Here is a 17,394-nt window from a genome sequence, read left to right on the forward strand (position 1 = left end):
AAAATGTATATCAAAAATGTAATTTTGTTATGTTTAGTTATTAATATAATTTAATATTAATTTGAAGTTATTCAATTTTTCGGTCCTTACAGATCTTATAATACGTAGCGCTGTTAACTATGACTCTCACTTCTTAATAGAGTTGAATATCTTGTAATTTGTTTTCTATACATGATTGAATATTCTGGCCAATGAGAATAAAGTGTGGAAATTCGTTATTTTGAAATAGAATTGAAGATACGTTTGTAAGAGAATTTGTATTTCTTGCTTTATACGTAAGTGTTTTAGTTATTGTTATTAATCTTTTAATATAATTATTTAAAATCTGGACATTGTTTCTTTTATTGATTATGTAAAATATTTTTAAAATATCACATCATTGTAACCTTTTAAATAATACATTGTACTTTGTTCTTTAAATATTGTTTATAAAATTTTTATGCGAAGTATGTGTATATTTTACAGTTTTAATTTTTTTTATTAACATATGAATCTTTGTATAATTTTATAATTTTTAATTTTTGCATTATGTAATTAATTTTCAATCGTAGGTTATATTTAAGAAATGCTGAAGGATAAAAGATCATCTAAGTCTCAAACACAAAAGGCAATTTCTCAAGTTGAAAATAATCTTAAACAGTTAAAGATATCAAAAGTAAGTTCTGTATTGACTGAGAATGCATCAAGAAATACAGAAAATTTAAATAATACAAACAGTCAATGCAATACTTTTTTGGCAAATATCAAACAAACCAAAGAAAAGGGCTCTAAAAAGTCAACAGAATTGATGCCGCCACCTAAATTACCTATATCTTCCAACACTGTAGCATATATATCAAATATAACTGATGATGACAAGGAAAATAAAACTGAAAAAAATAGAGACATTGAGAAGAATGTAGAACAAAGCAATACAAATAAAAAGAGTCAAAGTGAAAAGAAGTGGGTTTTAACTGATTTTGATATTGGACGACCATTGGGAAAAGGAAAATTTGGAAATGTTTATCTAGCTAGAGAGAAGAAATCAAAATTCATCATTGCTATGAAAGTACTATTTAAAGCACAAATACAGAAAGCTGATGTGGAACATCAAGTTAGGAGGGAAATAGAAATTCAAACACATTTAAGGTACAGATTTTTAATATTTATAGTAAAATGAAAATATTGACTGTTATCATAAAAATTTCAATATCTTAAAATTTATTTAACTTTAAAATTACATTTGATTGTTCCATCAACTTTTGCTACAATATAAATGATATCTTTTATAAGATGAATTAGAGTAAATGTACCATTCTTATTTTTCATATAGGCATCCAAATATCTTAAAAATGTATGGATATTTTCATGATGATAAAAGGGTATATTTAATTTTGGAATATGCCCCAAATGGAGAATTATTTAAAGAATTGAATGCACAACCAGAGAAACGTTTTGATGAAATTAGAACAGCAACATACATATCTCAATTAGCAGATGCTTTAAAATATTGTCATAGTAAAAAGGTGATACATCGTGATATTAAGCCTGAAAATTTATTACTTGGTATAAAGGGTGAATTAAAAATGGCAGATTTTGGATGGTCTGTCCATGCACCCTCATCTAGGAGAAATACTTTATGTGGTACTTTAGATTATTTACCACCAGAAATGGTTGTTGGAAAAACACATGATCATACTGTAGACTTATGGGGACTTGGTGTGCTTTGTTATGAATGTTTAGTTGGTAAACCTCCTTTTTTAGCTGAAACTTATGATGAAACATATATAAAAATCAAGAAAGCTCAATATAAATTTCCAAACTTTATTAGTGAAGGTGCAAAAAATTTAATATCTAAGGTGAGCTGTTATTTTATGTTTATAAAATAAAAAAGTGCATTATTAACTAAACTAAATAATTAAAAAGTTTGACTACTATATGAAAATAATAAGTGATAACTTTTCATTTTTCTATTCTAGCTATTAGTAGTTGACGCAAATCATAGGTTACCTTTAGAAGATGTTTTAAGACATCCTTGGATTGTGCAAAATCGAACAACAGAACCACATGTACCACAATGAAGTTGTTAAGTTAATAAGTTTTATATTTTGTCTTATAAAACAGTTATATTTCATTAAAAAATATTTTTCAGCAAGAAATCTATTTTAAATATTTTTTTATATTATTCCTAATATTGTTATTTTATACGTAATTAAAGTATTATATAATTTGAAACAGTATACTACATATTTTTTAAGACGTATATTCTATTAATAACTTAATTACAACATAATTTTAATGTAATCAATTATCGGAGTTTATTTCAGTTTTCCTAAGTCGAATTTACATTGTTATGTTTATTAACATCGTTGTTGAACACAGCTTTCATTTTTGCTTTTTTCCGTGGATAAAATAAGGATGAAGTGTTCATCCGCCGTGTTTCTCTAAAATGAAACACAGTGTAAATTCGGCTTTAATTTTTGGAGTTTAATTTATTATATTTATATCAGACTAAAAAACAAGTGATATTATAACAATGAATTATAAGTAATAATTTGGAGTAAAAAAATATAATGTATAAGAAAATTATGTATATATTAAGTATTTTAATATTATTGAAATATTTTTAGGTAGTAAATTTACATAAATGTCTTTCATAAATATGATATGTTTTTATGTATACACATATCGTGTATATTAAGAAAGTGTATATTAAGAAATAAAATCACAATTAGTTATTTTTGTAGACAAATAAATGAAATAAGTAATTATAAAAAATTTTATTTATTGACAAAAATTGAATCATAACTTTTTTTCAATAATTTTTGTATACATAGTAAGCTTAATTCGTTTTTATTGAACTAAATAAAATTATTTTCATTATTCAAAAATATATCGAACATAAATTTGATTTGTTTTATAAAAATGTCATTAACATTTCTATATTGCATATATTATACACTTAAAAAATAAAGAATATCGTCAGTTTTTATTTTAAAACAGTAAATTAAGATTTAATATATTACATTTACATCTTCGATCGACAGAGATGGACACTAGAATGCCTCAACTACAAAAATAAGGCTAAGGCATACAATATGTATTTTTTGCGTGAAATTCACTGTCATCTGCTTAAAAGTACTTTGTAATGGAAGATTTTTTACATGTTTATTTAAGATTTATTTTTATTTCACGTTTCCATAGGTTCCATGACTACATCTACTATAGGTGTATCTGTTGGAGTTTCCATAGGTGTATCATCGGATTTCTTTTTAATTGAATACAATTTCTTTAATTTTTCATAGTGTTTGATATCCTATAAGTTATACATGTATTGGGGTTATGCAATTAACCTATATTTATAAAAATGAATGTTTATTTTTTATTAATGAAACAAATGTGTTTACCTTCTCTTGTACGGACGGTCTTATTTTATCAAATGCAACTACGAAATGTCGCATAGAGATTTCTGGTTGTCCTGAATAATGCATATCCATTAATTCTCTTAATGCTTCTATTCCAGCTTCTCTGATTAAAGCTGCTAAGTCAGCTCCAGTATAACCATCACATTTACTATTATATCCTATTTCTTCAAGACTTACATCTGCAGCTAATTTTGGTTTGGTTGCATTCTATAAATATACATTTATTTCTAAAGGGAACAAATCTTTTAAAAATGTTTTTTGAAAACAAAAACGTTACCTTTGTTAGTGCTCTTAAGATGTCAACGCGATCTGCTGAGGTAGGCAAATCAACATATAAAATCTTATCTAATCTTCCTGGTCTTAATACTGCTGGATCTATAATATCAGGACGATTGCTCGCAGCCATTAAAAATACTCCTTGTCGTCCTTCTACTCCATCCATTTCAGTCAACATTTGATTTACGACACGTGAAGTAGCAGAATTATCACCTTCTGATCGTCTGGGACACAATGCGTCCAATTCGTCAAAAAATATAACGCACGGAGCAGAATTTCTAGCTCTAATAAAACACTGTCGAACTGCTTTTTCACTTTCACCAACATACTGAAATAATAAAAATAAAATATTTAATAATTGCATTTTATAATATTTATTATAATCATCTAAATTATTACCATATTTAAAAGCTCTGGTCCTTTAACAGAAATAAAATTAATACCAGCCTCATTTGCAATAGCTTTAGCTAGTAATGTTTTCCCACAACCAGGTGGACCACATAATAATACTCCAGTTGGTGCTGTTAATCCTAGCGCTATAAAATGTTCGGAATGTCGAATTGGAGCCTAGAATATTAAACAAAAAAAAAATATTTTATATCTTTTAAATATGTATCAAATTAATCTAATATTTTTAATTAAGCCAATATAGATATACTTACAAGTATAGCCATTTGCAATTCTTCTCTAATATCTCGTAACGAACCGACATCATCCCATGTAACATCAGGTACTGTCGCAAAACCTTCTCTTTTGGCTGATGGCTGAATTATATGAACAGCAGTTTCAAAGTCATTGTGTTCAATACATAACTTTGATAGTCTTTCTGAAGGAAGTGGCGGATCATTACGCAACCAAGTAAGTAACCCTGTTAAATCTGGAGATTTGGAATTTTCTTGTATTACATCCATTTCCAAAGTTGCTTGAAGACTCACTGCATTACTTGTCTTATTTAACTTAGGAACATTATTTTGATTTGAGGTAGATGGTTCAATGGTTACTTCTTCAACTAAATTACTAGAATTTTCAAAACTTTCAGTTTTTTTCTCAACAACAGTACTATCTTCTGGAATTTCTGAAGATTTATTATCTGGAACCGACTTCAAGTCTTCAAGTATTCTAATAAGAATATAAGAACATAGGAAAATATAATTGACCATATTAAATAAATTAATTTTAAAATACTCTATTGAATATTTAAACAGCTACCTGTCCATAGCTGCCATAGCTGCTTCTCTAATTAATGCAACTAAATCGGCTCCAACAAAACCTGGTGTAAGTGAAGCTATTGTGGATAAACTAACATTTGGAGCAAGTGCTACCTTTTCTGTGTGCACAGTTAAAATCTTTGCTCTTGCATCTCTATCTGGTATACCCAGACACACTTCGTGATCAAATCGACCAGCTCTCCTTAATGCAGGGTCCAACGAATCAGGTCGATTTGTTGCTCCAAGTACTAATACCCTAGTACCATTTTCTTTCAAACTTAGTTCTGTTCAATAACATATTTTCTACTTGAGAAATTATTTTAAAATTAATGTAATTTACTGTAGTTTGACTATAATAGTAAATTACCATCCAAACATGATAACAGTTGTGCAACAATTCTTCTCTCCATTTCTCTTTGAGCTGTGGCTCTATGTGGTGCTACAGCATCTATTTCGTCTAAAAAAATTACACAAGGTGCTATTGCAAGTGCCTGTTCAAATAATTCTCGAATTCTTGCTTCGCTTTCGCCTGATACTCCTGCTACCAATTCAGGTGCTGCTACTTTCAATAATGGTATATCTAACTCCTAGTTTTCAAAAATATTAAATAAATAGTCAAATAAAAAGTAGACCAACTATTGACGCTAAAATAGTATCTTACTCCTGCAATAGCATACGCTAATAAAGTCTTTCCACATCCAGGTGGACCATGAAGTAAAAATCCTCTTGGTGGAGATATACCAAGTTGCTTAAAGATTTCTGGATGTTTCATATGTGCAAGTAATTTACATACAGTTTTTAAAGTTTTATCATTTCCTCCTATGTCAGCAAATGTGACTTTGGATTCAGAAATTGGTATCCCTTTGACTTTTTTTATGAACATGAATTGACTACTATCAACATCTTTATCGCGTTGTCGCTTCTTTGCAGATTCTACCATTGTATTTGAGGTTGTTGTAGTAGCTGCTGTGCTCACTGTAGTAGTTTGTTGTATTTCTTTACTAGGCTATAAAAAGTAAATCAGGTAATGTTTCTGATATAACATTATTTTGACATAATAGACTTCATGTATCAGTATTATTATTTTGATGTAAATTTCATATTAAATTATATTTGAAGTAGATGATATTTAGCAATAATAAATTTAAGAAATGTAACTCTATTAAAGAAAGCTTAATAAGAAAGAAAAATTTACTGTTGGTTGTTGTTCGACTTCTTTAGCATGCACAGCTTTTTCTGTACCCAAAGATGGACCTGGTTTCTGTTGATCTTTCTCCACAATCTCGGGTTCATTTATTTTATTTGAATTTGACTCCACTTTGCTTACATCATCATCACTACTAATATCTATAAGTTCCTTATCACTGGAATTTCCATTCTGTTTGTTTTGTGATTTTTTATACATTTTTAAGAGCATTCCATCTAACATAGTATTTTGAGGATCTGACTAAAACCAATATATTTCTTTCAAAATTTAATATATCATACTTATAAATATTACATATTATATCTATATATACCTCGACATCAACTTCTTCTTCTTCATCTTCATCATCATAAGGAGGCCATTCACGAGAACAATATTTCTTTGCAAACATTTCTGTAAGTTCATCATATGCTTTACGCACTAATGCCCTGAAGGGACCTCGTTTTTTAATACGGTAATCTCTATACTTCTTTTGTAAAGCATCAGCCATTTCATTAACGTCAATATAGACTTTATTTTCATTTTCATGCATATACTAAAACAATAAAAAATTAATTATTCAGAAGTACTAAAGTATAAAGTAGAAGATGTACTAACATATTATCTTAAAACAATCAGAATTAATGATTATATTAAGTAATTTTCCACAAAATTAAAAATACTTAAAGACATAAAGATGTTCAAAGTGTGGAATAAAATAAAATTTTATTTAAAAAAGCGACATTATATACAAGTATTTAACTAGTCTGTATAAAATTATTTATGTGTATTACACAGTTATTGCATATTATATTTTAAGGTTCAATACATAAATTTACCACGTAAACTGCATAATATAAAAAGAGTTGATTTTAGACACTTGTTAAATTAAAAATTCTAAAAGTTATAAAATAACTCAATCACCGTTTGTACACGTGATATTAGTAATTGATCCCGCAGGTATTTATGAGAAGAATCAATTTTATGTTTATTATTCATAGTTTTTGATTTATAATCTCCACTAGATCCTTGTAATGGAATAATATCAATCGAAGGATTCAGTTTTCCAACCTTCTGCATTTTTCTAATGTCAGGCGTCATGAACACTGTTGTACAAATTAAAGGATCACTAAAGTTTTATTTTTTCTTCCTTATATGTTCCAACACGTGTTATCATGTACGTATCAACATTCTTTAAACACAAGTGCGTCTTTGATTTTAGGAAACTTCAATATTTTAACTATAACCAACTATAACGAAAAGAAAAAGAAAAGAGTACATCGGTAAAGCGGGAACAATTTCCCTAGTAAATTATTTCACAAAGCTAGAAATAAAAAAGAATAATATATAGAGTGGAATGTATTCAAAGTCAAAGATCATTTCAAACTATAATTACGCTATGAAAAATTATATTATATAGTTTATTAATCTATAGAACATATTTTATAACAAAAACTTTCAGCATTTGTTGATAATATATATTTTACTATTTTTATGTATTTTTCGCAATTACTTGTAAAAGAGATTTGAACTTAATTAAAGGAATGAATACGAGTTGTATATCTGCATTATCAGAGGTGAATAGAGAGATCGCCGATGCAATGTTAAAAAAAACAGCTAGAAGATCCATACTAAAGATAAGGCCCTCTAGCGGCAAACGGTCGAACTATATGCACATTTCTTCTCCGTTGCTATTGGTGGGAGAAACATGCATATGCACGGTAAGAGGGGAAATGTATATTCATATCACCGACCAGTGAAAGTTAAGGACAAAAAAAAACATAAAAATTGCTTAAAAGTTTAATTAAATATTAGAAGTACATTGTTTTTTTCCACGCCACCTTGGGAGTAGAAACAACAATCAGGATGCCACAAGCACCCAACAGAAACCAACAGCAATTAGCAGTAACGATCTTCGTGAAAATGATTATATGTTACGATAAAAAATGAAATTATTTATTGCAAATAAAGTGAATAATAAAATAAAACAAAATAAAATAAAATAGATTAAAATAAAATATAATATAGCGTAAAATATATTTAGAAAGATTTTCAATAAATCAGAAGTTCAACGGCATGTTACAGTCTTGTTATTTATCCTTTCCATTATCCAATCGCAAGAAAAAATAATTTTAAAAGGATTTTATAAAGAAAAGCTCACGAAATAGGTTTTGGAAATTCTGAGAAATGATGTCAAACTCCAAGTATGTTCGAAATAGTACGACCTTATTATATTCCCAATACTATACACCAAATTATATTCTCCTGATACAAAATCGAGACTGACGAAAATCTTTTTCGAAAACTCGAAAATTTCAACTTTAAAAAAATTCCTGGAATATGACGCCACTTCCAAGAATTAGCGAAATTGTGCCACTTTTTATGCTATTATGTTTTCCTGATACAAAATTGTTCTTTCGAACGATAAATTTTTGACGGCAGAATTTCTCAGATAATGATGTCGTTTTCAGCAATTTCAAAAGGTTTCAAATATTTCTTATGCTATCTTATCCTCTTAATACTTACCAATTTTCTCGAACCTTTTCGTCATTTTCTACGATTTATTTCTTAAACTTATAGAAATTGGAAAGGATTTGAGGATTGTGATTGTTGAAAAGATTTCAAGCAATTAAAACCATTTGCTTATTTGCAAAATAAGATTATTATAGTTATTCAATTTGCAAATTTACCATAATTGTACAATTTTACAATGTTTATAATTTTCTGTATAATAATTTATGTAATTGTACAGTTTTACAACAACTTGATTTCGTTGTTTAATCAATGGATTTCTCGTGCGAAAATAATAATCGGAAAGTTATAAAGGTCGCGGTACAGCGCAGCGTTTTGCCGTTCGTTTTCGAATCGACACTAAGCGTTTGTTTTCGGTCAACTTCGTACAGCCCACGTGGTACAAAATCAAACGCTTATTTCCCCTCTCGCTATGCACACATACATCTCTCCCACCAAAAGAAGAAACCAGTATATAGTTCGGCCATTCAACCGCTAGAGGCGGTAATTCGTGAAACGTACCTTTGGGACTGGTAGAATACATATCAGTATTGAGAACGTTTCAGTATTTTGTGAAAGCTTTGTAATCATACCGTATACCGTAATACTTTTCAATTAGTTGACGGCACACCATCATGGCGATGGGTTTTGATTGCGTCTTTGATTTACAGTTAAGAAATTTGTAGTGATGGTCTGAATCGCATTTTTTTTATAATTGTTATTAACATCTGCAAAATCTTTTATTACTACTTTATTTTAAGTATATTTATATGAATTACAAACTTCATAATGGTAAAGTTAACAGAAGAAATGGTCGTGGCTCGGACGCGAATGTCTGACTTCTCTGCCGTAAAAAAACTTAATTGTTGGTAAGTGTTTTTAACGATATTACCCTTCTCAAATGAGTTGTTATTTATTCTACTACTATGTAATTGATTTTATGTGTAATTATATTAAAATGACATGTTCACTGTAGTACATACTTATTTTTTAAGGAGTTCCAGTAGTACGATTTATAGTTGTTTTATGTTCTTATTGGAGAATAGATTACTCCAATAATTATAAATATTTTAGGTTTTGTTATATTTAATAGAATGAAAACATTTCTTAATAATGATAGAAATATAAGAAAGTGCTATTTAATATTTGTGTTTAAAATTGTATAATTTAATTGACTAAAATAAATACAAATTAATAAAGCTATTATATATGCTTGTATTTAATTCACAATGTTAAACAATTAGTAAACTATTTCGAATTGTCTTTTGTGGAATAATTTTTTTTAAAGAAATATTTATAAATATATAACATACAGTTAGATAATTACATAAATTAATTTATTTATATTGTTAATATAGGGGTACAGAATTGACTGATGTAAGCATTTTAAGGAAAATGAAAAATGTGGAAGTACTGTCATTAAGGTAAATAATTAAGATCATAATCTTGAGATTTATATATATACACACATACACATATAAATTGTCTAGAAATTATTACTTGAAAATTGTTTTATAAGAAGAATTCATAATAATAATGATAATGCATTCCTACTATAGAGAGGTTTATATAAACCTTAAGATCATAGGCACAACCTACTACTTCAGAAGTTGTTCTACCCACATATTTTGAATTCATTGTAATATATTTCAATATCCTTGAAGAAAAATAAAACTAATTTGATATAAATACTGGCACATAATGTTTCTTATAATGTATATTAAGAATATCATCAATATTAAAAACTCTGTTAGTAATATAATAGATTTTATTTAAATTAATTTAAATGAAATGGAATTTAGTGAAATAACAGCATTTATTACACATCTAATATATAAAATATACAGAATAGAATGTATATATATAAGAATAAAAAAAATAATAAATATATAAGAATATAATATATAATCTCATTTACTTAGGTGGTTACACCCACCTTTCTATATGAAACTTTTTACCTTAGTGATCCTATGTATTTTAAGCATGTAACTTTCTATGTTCATGTAATCTTATATTACAATTGGGTTTATATATTTTGATTTTGTTTTGAAATCCATTTTTATAATTTTTAGTAAAGCTAAATAATTGTAATATGGCATTAAAAATATAATAAACTTTAATATAAACATAAATAACATTTAACATATTCATATTAATACTATGTTATATTTTAAAATCTTTTTCATTTGTTTATAGTGTTAACCATATCAACACCCTTGCTGATTTTCAATACTGTTTAAGTCTTCAAGAATTATTTGTTAGAAATAATAATATTGAAGATTTGAATGAAGTTTGTTATCTTCAAGGTTTACCAAATTTAAGAAATTTATGGCTTGGTGAAAATCCTTGTGCTGAGAAAGAAGGGTATTGTGTATGGCAATTAAAAAATTTATTAATTATTTGAATATGCTACTTAAGTAATTAATTTATTTCTAGTTATCGGTTAGCAGTTTTAAGAGCTTTACCAAATCTACAAAAGCTTGATGATGAAATAGTATCACCTGAGGAAGTGCAAACTGCATTAACAAGAGGTCGTGTTTTAGTCCACCCTCTTGTCATGTACGCTTCTCCACCACAATCAGATGCAGTTAGTCCAGAGGTAAAACTATTTATAAAAATAGGCCTTCTTCACACTATACTTATATAAATCATTTTTCATTACTTTACTATATAATGTCTTCATTGAAATTTTGGTTTTATTAATGATATATGTTTTGCAAATATTATTAACTAAATCTACCATTATATTTTAATCTATTTTTTTTGTTTAATCCTATCATAATGATTTCATAAAAATAGAATATAATTTGTTAACACATTTTTAACAAAGTCTTAACATTTGAATAACATTTACACAATTAGGATATTACTACTGAGTATATTGAAGAAACTGAAGTGATTCGACATCGAAGATATAGTTCCTCAAGTGATCAGGTAATATAAAATTCAAGCTGTATCAATTGTTTTTATAATGATTTCATTTATAACAATTTTATAAACCTTTTATGATAATTTTGTTATAAAAATTACGTATTATATTATGTTCTCATTATGCTATGACATATATATATATGCATTTATTTTATGTACAGGTATAATTTGTTATAAGACTTATAAAACTACTTGTTCACAGAGAAGTTTTGAAGAAACACAACATGCTCAAGAAGAGTACCATGATCCAGATCATAGAAATGCAAATTATAATGCATCACCATCACATCATTATTCTCAAAATAATCAGTATACGTATGAGGTAAGTCAATTGTATGTTTATTTTGCATGTAAAAGGATTTATACTAATATGTTTATATGTGTAGTGAAAATATGAAAGAAAATAATTATTCTATATATTAAAGTTCTCAATAAATTGATTTTATTTTAGTACTAAACTTAGAAATATAATTAATTTTCCATCTTAGTAACATTGTTGAGCAATATATCTAAATTAATATTTAACGAATAAGCATGATTTTATTATTGCTCCTTTTGTCTGCAATCATATACTGACAGCAACAGAATGGACAGTCAAAGAATCAAAGCAAAGATGACACTATACGTACAGAGTCGCGCAACATCAGTGAAAACGTGGCCACTAACACTATTGAAATGATCAAGGTACATCCTATAGATTGCACAATGTTTGTGCAAAGTAGTAATTTATTTCTAGTGTTACCTTGATAGTTCTAGTGTTCATTAGTTAAACTTATGTGTTACTTACAATTTATCACTTAGTGATATTGTTAATTTTAAATAGTTTTCCTTAATCAATAAACAATATGAATCAAGTATAATATATTTTGTATATTTAATCATACGCAATATATACTTGTCTTTCTAATATTCTAATATATTTTGTATATTTAATCATACGCAATATATACTTGTCTTTCTAATATTTCTATTTATATTAATATGAAGAATAATTTCAGAAACAGAAATCATTTGTGATTTTAAAAAAAAGATTTAATTTACAGAAATAGTTTAGATTCCAGTTTAAGATAAGTAGTTATAATGAATGGTTCACTGAAGCATGGACCATCCAATTATCAATTTTATTAACAAATACAAACTAATTATTAACTTAAATTAATTTTATAATATCTTATAAATCTTAGGAATATTAGATATAAATGCACTACAAATACTTTTTGAATTATAATTATTTTTAGGAATATGATGACCGACCAGCAATTTCTAGACATAATGGAGATTATGATGACAGAAGATCTTATGCAGAATATAGTAATAATGATACACCACAACGAACATACGCACCAACATCTCCAAGGACACAATACTCTACAAATGAAATTATAGATGAAAGACGCGCAGATAGAAATAGTTATGACTATGATAATAGACTGAAATCTGAATATAAAGAACATCATGACCATAGAATTAAAGATTATGAAGAGCAACATCAACCATCATCTCAACCTAGACGAATGACAGTTCATCATAATGTAGAGAGGGTTAGAATTAAAAATTAATTTTAATTTGAAACATGTTGACTCTCTTTTTAGCTAAAATAATGAACAAATTGGAATTTTTCAATATTACAGGAAGATTTAAACCAAGTGCATGGATGGGTAAGACATTCAGATAAGGAGAAGTGTAGATCACAGTTTCACTATCACAGGAGGCCTGTTACAAGAGTATGTTTCATCTGTTTTTATACAAATCTAGAAATATGGAACAAAAATAACATAAAATATTGTGATTTTAGAATTCCAACATTTTATCAGCTGTTTTATGCTTAGTTAAAGAGCTTGACTACCCGAGTTTGGAAGTGGTAGAAATGGCAGTTAGAAATCGAATGGATGAATTAGAAGAATGATGTTTCTGACGCCGTCCCCAAAATACTCAGGGGACGGTTACCTTCTCTCATATGGGTAGTGTTTCTTCAATTCCAAGTCCTGAATTTTCGGATTCTCTTGATAGTATGGTAATTCCTTGCCAGTGTATTGATAACGATGCAAACTGTAATCTTGATCATCCTATATATGATCGACATTCTATCGATGATAACGCTGATAAACAAAAAATTCGTCGTAATGGTTATGTGGAAACTTGTTCAATGCGAAGTCCCAAAAATATATCTGTTAACCCGAATTCAAAATATTTTGGAAATAATCAGAATGCATATAAACTTAGGGACTCTGTACCAGATAATTTAATGTCAGTAGTTGGCAACTGTGAAGAAAGGAAAACCAATGATGTTAGAAGAGTGGCAAGTAGTGACAGCATCCCCCGCAGTAACTTTAATGGTTTAGCTCTAAGTCCAGGATGCAGGGTTTTGAGTCAGGATTGTGTAAGAAGATCAAAAAGTCCCGATGTTAGAAACACAATTGTCCCTCTTCGCTACATTCAGTCAGCAAAAGGTACTTGGACATATAATTTGTAAGTTAAATTGCAAATAACATTAATACTCTCTCGAAATAGTAATAATTTCTCTTAGAAATGTATTTCGAGAAATTCCTAAACACTATTAAGATAATCATTGTATAATTAAAAAGAAATGGCATAATTTTGTCCAGTTTCTGAAGAGAATATATATATATATATAAATATAAAATTAGAAACAATTGTGATATTTCTCCAAGGAGTAAAAAATAAAATTTTATCCCAATTATTTGGATGTAATATACAATGTATCAGTATACTCAAGATGACACGTTTATGTACTTTAAGTGAATAATGCAAAAATCAGAAATAATGAATTTTGCATTGTTTAGAATAAATTTAATATTTTATTGCATTAATAAGGTATTGAATGCAATGTTTTTTAACATTACATTAATTTCGGTATAATGTTATTTATGATTTTCACAAATATAAAGAGTTGTGTTTTTAAATAGCCAAACATAGCTTTTTATAGCAGTTTGTTTAAAATATTGCAGAACTGTTACATATTTTCAAAGAGTTTCTATAAATTACGACGTGATACAATGTACTTAAATTACAATTTGTATATAAAGCATATAATCAAAGATGAATTTATGTCGAATTAGATATTTAAAAACAAAATATTAGATAATTTTAAGTTAAGCAAGACATTCTACTTATGTTTAATACCTCTAAAAATTGAATCTTCGCAATATACAATAATTTATAAAACAAAAGGTAATATAATTGCATATACACTTATACAAGATATGTATTTGCAAATTTTTGAGCAGTAACCACGATAATTTTTTAAATGCTATTAAGTACCACAGAAAACCATAACAAAACTTTATATACTGTTATAGTTTCTTTACTTTCATTATTGTTTCTATTGACAAATTTATGTGTGCGTTAACAGAATATAAATGCAATAAAAATTTTATTGATATTAATTGAATTGTAAGCAGAATTGTATTTATGATATAAGTAGCATAATGTGAAAATAAGATATATGGAGATTGATTCTGTGCAACAACACATACTACAGATTAATATTAGACTGATAAATATGTATGGCATATTTTTTGGAATGAAGTCTTCATATGTTATAAGTGGATAAACGATATAAAAACTGAAATAACAGGGCTATTAAATTCTTCTACAATGTAAACCGTTCCAAGTAACTAAGCCAATTTCGAACTTAGATTTAAGATATTTTATAAAAATGCGGAACAAGATATTTTTTGTTATATATAACCGTCCACTTATATTATTTTATAAATAATTAATGTTATTGTTAATTAGTATTGTTAAAAGAATGATTATTATAATTAGTTGCCTAATATCTGTTAAATGCAAAAAGCAGATGTTAAATGTTCTTTTCTTTTTTAACTTAAAACATGTTTTGAGACGAATTATATATAATAAAACTAACAGTTATAACACACGTCTTTTATTACTGTTTTTAGACTGGAAGGAAAAATTTAACATTGTTACTTAGTAGTTTATTATTCGATAAATATTAAGTTCTTTTTAAGAGAATCAGTTATTTATTATAACAAATTTTCTTAATCAATATATACAGTTATAATTAACTTATTGCAGTTAAAATATTAATGTTTTACAAAATAAATTAGTTACGAAGATAACTATGTATTGATTTTGGTACAATCATTTCTTCATTTAGTTACTAAATGGATTGAAATATACAATTTGAAGCAAAATGCAATGTACTTGCTTCTAAAAGGATAACTGTTCACGACTATAAAATAGAAAATATCGCGCAGTCTCATTTAAATACATTACGTCGATTAATTTTATGTACATTTCTGTCGCTAAGACGACGCTGTCCGTAAACTACGTGTAAGTACTAAAATCATAAAAGTACTCTATTTTTGAAAGTGGAAGTGAAAGTAAGAAAAAAATGTCATTATATGCAACACCAATACTTTATTTAAACATGGGTGGTGAAATGTTATATGTTTTGCGACAAAGACTAAAGGCACAAAGGATAAATGTTGATAAAACTATACAAGGCTAGTTTAATACTATACAAAAAAGTATACATTGTGTACTGCTAATTTATATTGGATACTTGTATATTTTTTTTATATGTTTTGATTAATTTTAAAATGTCTTTTTTTATTTATATACAGTGTTAGACGAAGTAACTGCTGCTTTACTTAATCCTAAAATGCTGTCTTCCGTATTTGAGGAAAAATCTTTGACTAAGATATCTCTTTTACGACCTACTTTAGAATGTGTTGTATTATCATCAATAATGAAACTTGATAAAAGTAGTATGAATAAACTGTTCGATCTAATGATCATGATGGTTAAATATCAGTTAACTGCAGTTACTGGTCCTGTAGAAGTTGTACTGTTAACATTAAACCATACAGATGCAATGCGTGATATGGTTAGCAATCCAAATGCTCAACAATGTATTGGATTAGTACACCAAATGGTAACTGATGTAAGCATTTTACCCATTGATTAAATTATTGATTTATGTCGAATTTCTAAAAACGATTTACTGATGATTCTAGTTTTATGGTACATTAACTTTCGAAGAAGTTTGGAATGCCAGAAATGATTGTTTGAAAGAATTAGAATATTATTGTGTGAAAGTATCTATACTTCTTAGACTTGGATTACAAAATGATGATGGTAGCTTTAATTCAATGTACCATAAATACAATGAAAAATATGAAGAAAATAAAACTCGCCTTTCTGGTACAAAATTATGTGATATAGATTTGAAAACTTACTGTGATGGTTCTTTTAATCTTTTTGGTGAACGAGGTACAATACTGGGCAAAAATATGTAAGTGTCAAATATGAGATTACCAAATTTTTCAAAGATAGAAACGTAAGAAGCATATTATACAGGTATTCGATGTTGTATGGCATATCAAAACTAACTTCTGATCAAGGAAATCATAATTATGTTAAAGAATGTGGTACAAAAGCAGAACTTGGTATGTTAGCTGTTCAACTGGGAACTGAAGAAACTTTGTACAAACGACCTTTTACTTTGAATTTATTTTCAACTGAAGATAATGATAATACAAATATAGAATGCGAGTCCGATTCTAAGGAGGACAGTCAGAATGACGTTACAGTTACGAAATATGAAAAAACGAAATTTAATGAAGATTATAAAACGAAACTTGATATCATACGTACAGATCTTTTTAAAGATGATCATGAAGACATAAAATACAGCATGAATTTGTTAGAACTTTTAGATAAAACAGAATAATTTTATTTAAACTTACTTTTTCAATTACGCCACGATAATTAACAAAATAAATAAAATTTTTCTTTAATTTGTTATTTACATTCATATATAAAAATATTTCGTCCTGCACAAATTAATTAATACATCTTTTTACATAGAACAGCAATATTCCAGTTTGTG

The 17,394-nt window shown here is 27.3% G+C and overlaps 4 protein-coding genes across 9 annotated transcripts in view; 3 read left to right on the forward strand and 1 right to left on the reverse strand.

Moving 5' to 3' along the window:
- The window catches only part of LOC132913104 (aurora kinase C-like), a 316,494-nt gene extending 314,356 nt beyond the window's left edge, over positions 1–2,138 (forward strand). The window contains exons 2-5 of the mRNA XM_060971079.1: positions 240–275; positions 552–1,128; positions 1,313–1,838; positions 1,959–2,138. Of these exons, the coding sequence (XP_060827062.1) occupies positions 566–1,128; positions 1,313–1,838; positions 1,959–2,060 (1,191 nt within the window). The 5' untranslated portion in view covers positions 240–275; positions 552–565 and the 3' untranslated portion in view covers positions 2,061–2,138. The remainder of the gene's footprint in view (positions 1–239; positions 276–551; positions 1,129–1,312; positions 1,839–1,958) is intronic.
- A 609-nt stretch (positions 2,139–2,747) lies between these two features.
- LOC132913091 (nuclear valosin-containing protein-like) lies at positions 2,748–7,687 on the reverse strand. Of its 3 annotated transcripts, none has more exons than XM_060971054.1 (12): positions 7,588–7,687; positions 6,999–7,180; positions 6,409–6,630; positions 6,084–6,335; positions 5,550–5,894; positions 5,256–5,475; positions 4,890–5,172; positions 4,343–4,799; positions 4,080–4,247; positions 3,682–4,008; positions 3,387–3,611; positions 2,748–3,295 (listed from the first exon to the last, which is right to left on the reverse strand). In XM_060971054.1, coding segments are annotated over exons 1-12 (2,808 nt in total). In that variant the 5' UTR covers positions 7,589–7,687; the 3' UTR covers positions 2,748–3,169. The 3 variants fall into 3 exon arrangements, with proteins under 3 accessions (XP_060827037.1, XP_060827038.1, XP_060827039.1); XM_060971055.1 differs by having other exon boundaries at positions 7,627–7,642; XM_060971056.1 differs by lacking the exons at positions 6,999–7,180; positions 7,588–7,687 and having other exon boundaries at positions 6,084–6,331; positions 6,409–6,527.
- A 1,361-nt stretch (positions 7,688–9,048) lies between these two features.
- LOC132913449 (cilia- and flagella-associated protein 410) lies at positions 9,049–15,413 on the forward strand. 4 transcript variants are annotated; one of them, XM_060971815.1, is made up of 10 exons: positions 9,051–9,454; positions 9,944–10,009; positions 10,782–10,949; positions 11,022–11,184; positions 11,448–11,519; positions 11,719–11,838; positions 12,096–12,200; positions 12,755–13,057; positions 13,148–13,240; positions 13,312–15,413. In XM_060971815.1, exons 1-10 carry the CDS (start codon positions 9,375–9,377, stop codon positions 13,420–13,422), a joined length of 1,281 nt encoding a protein of 426 aa, XP_060827798.1. In that variant the 5' UTR covers positions 9,051–9,374; the 3' UTR covers positions 13,423–15,413. The 4 variants fall into 4 exon arrangements, with proteins under 4 accessions (XP_060827799.1, XP_060827801.1, XP_060827798.1 ...); XM_060971816.1 differs by lacking the exon at positions 11,448–11,519 and having other exon boundaries at positions 9,049–9,454; XM_060971817.1 differs by lacking the exon at positions 12,096–12,200.
- Positions 15,414–15,565: 152 nt separating this feature from the next.
- LOC132913460 (protein OSCP1) lies at positions 15,566–17,313 on the forward strand. The gene is made up of 4 exons (XM_060971853.1): positions 15,566–16,006; positions 16,127–16,446; positions 16,520–16,797; positions 16,863–17,313. The coding sequence occupies exons 1-4, from the start codon at positions 15,895–15,897 to the stop codon at positions 17,233–17,235; spliced, it is 1,083 nt and encodes a 360-aa protein (XP_060827836.1). The 5' UTR covers positions 15,566–15,894; the 3' UTR covers positions 17,236–17,313.
- Positions 17,314–17,394: the final 81 nt, after the last annotated feature.

Source organism: Bombus pascuorum, chromosome 13, assembly GCF_905332965.1.
Source record: "Bombus pascuorum chromosome 13, iyBomPasc1.1, whole genome shotgun sequence".
Lineage (NCBI taxonomy): Eukaryota > Metazoa > Arthropoda > Insecta > Hymenoptera > Apidae > Bombus > Bombus pascuorum.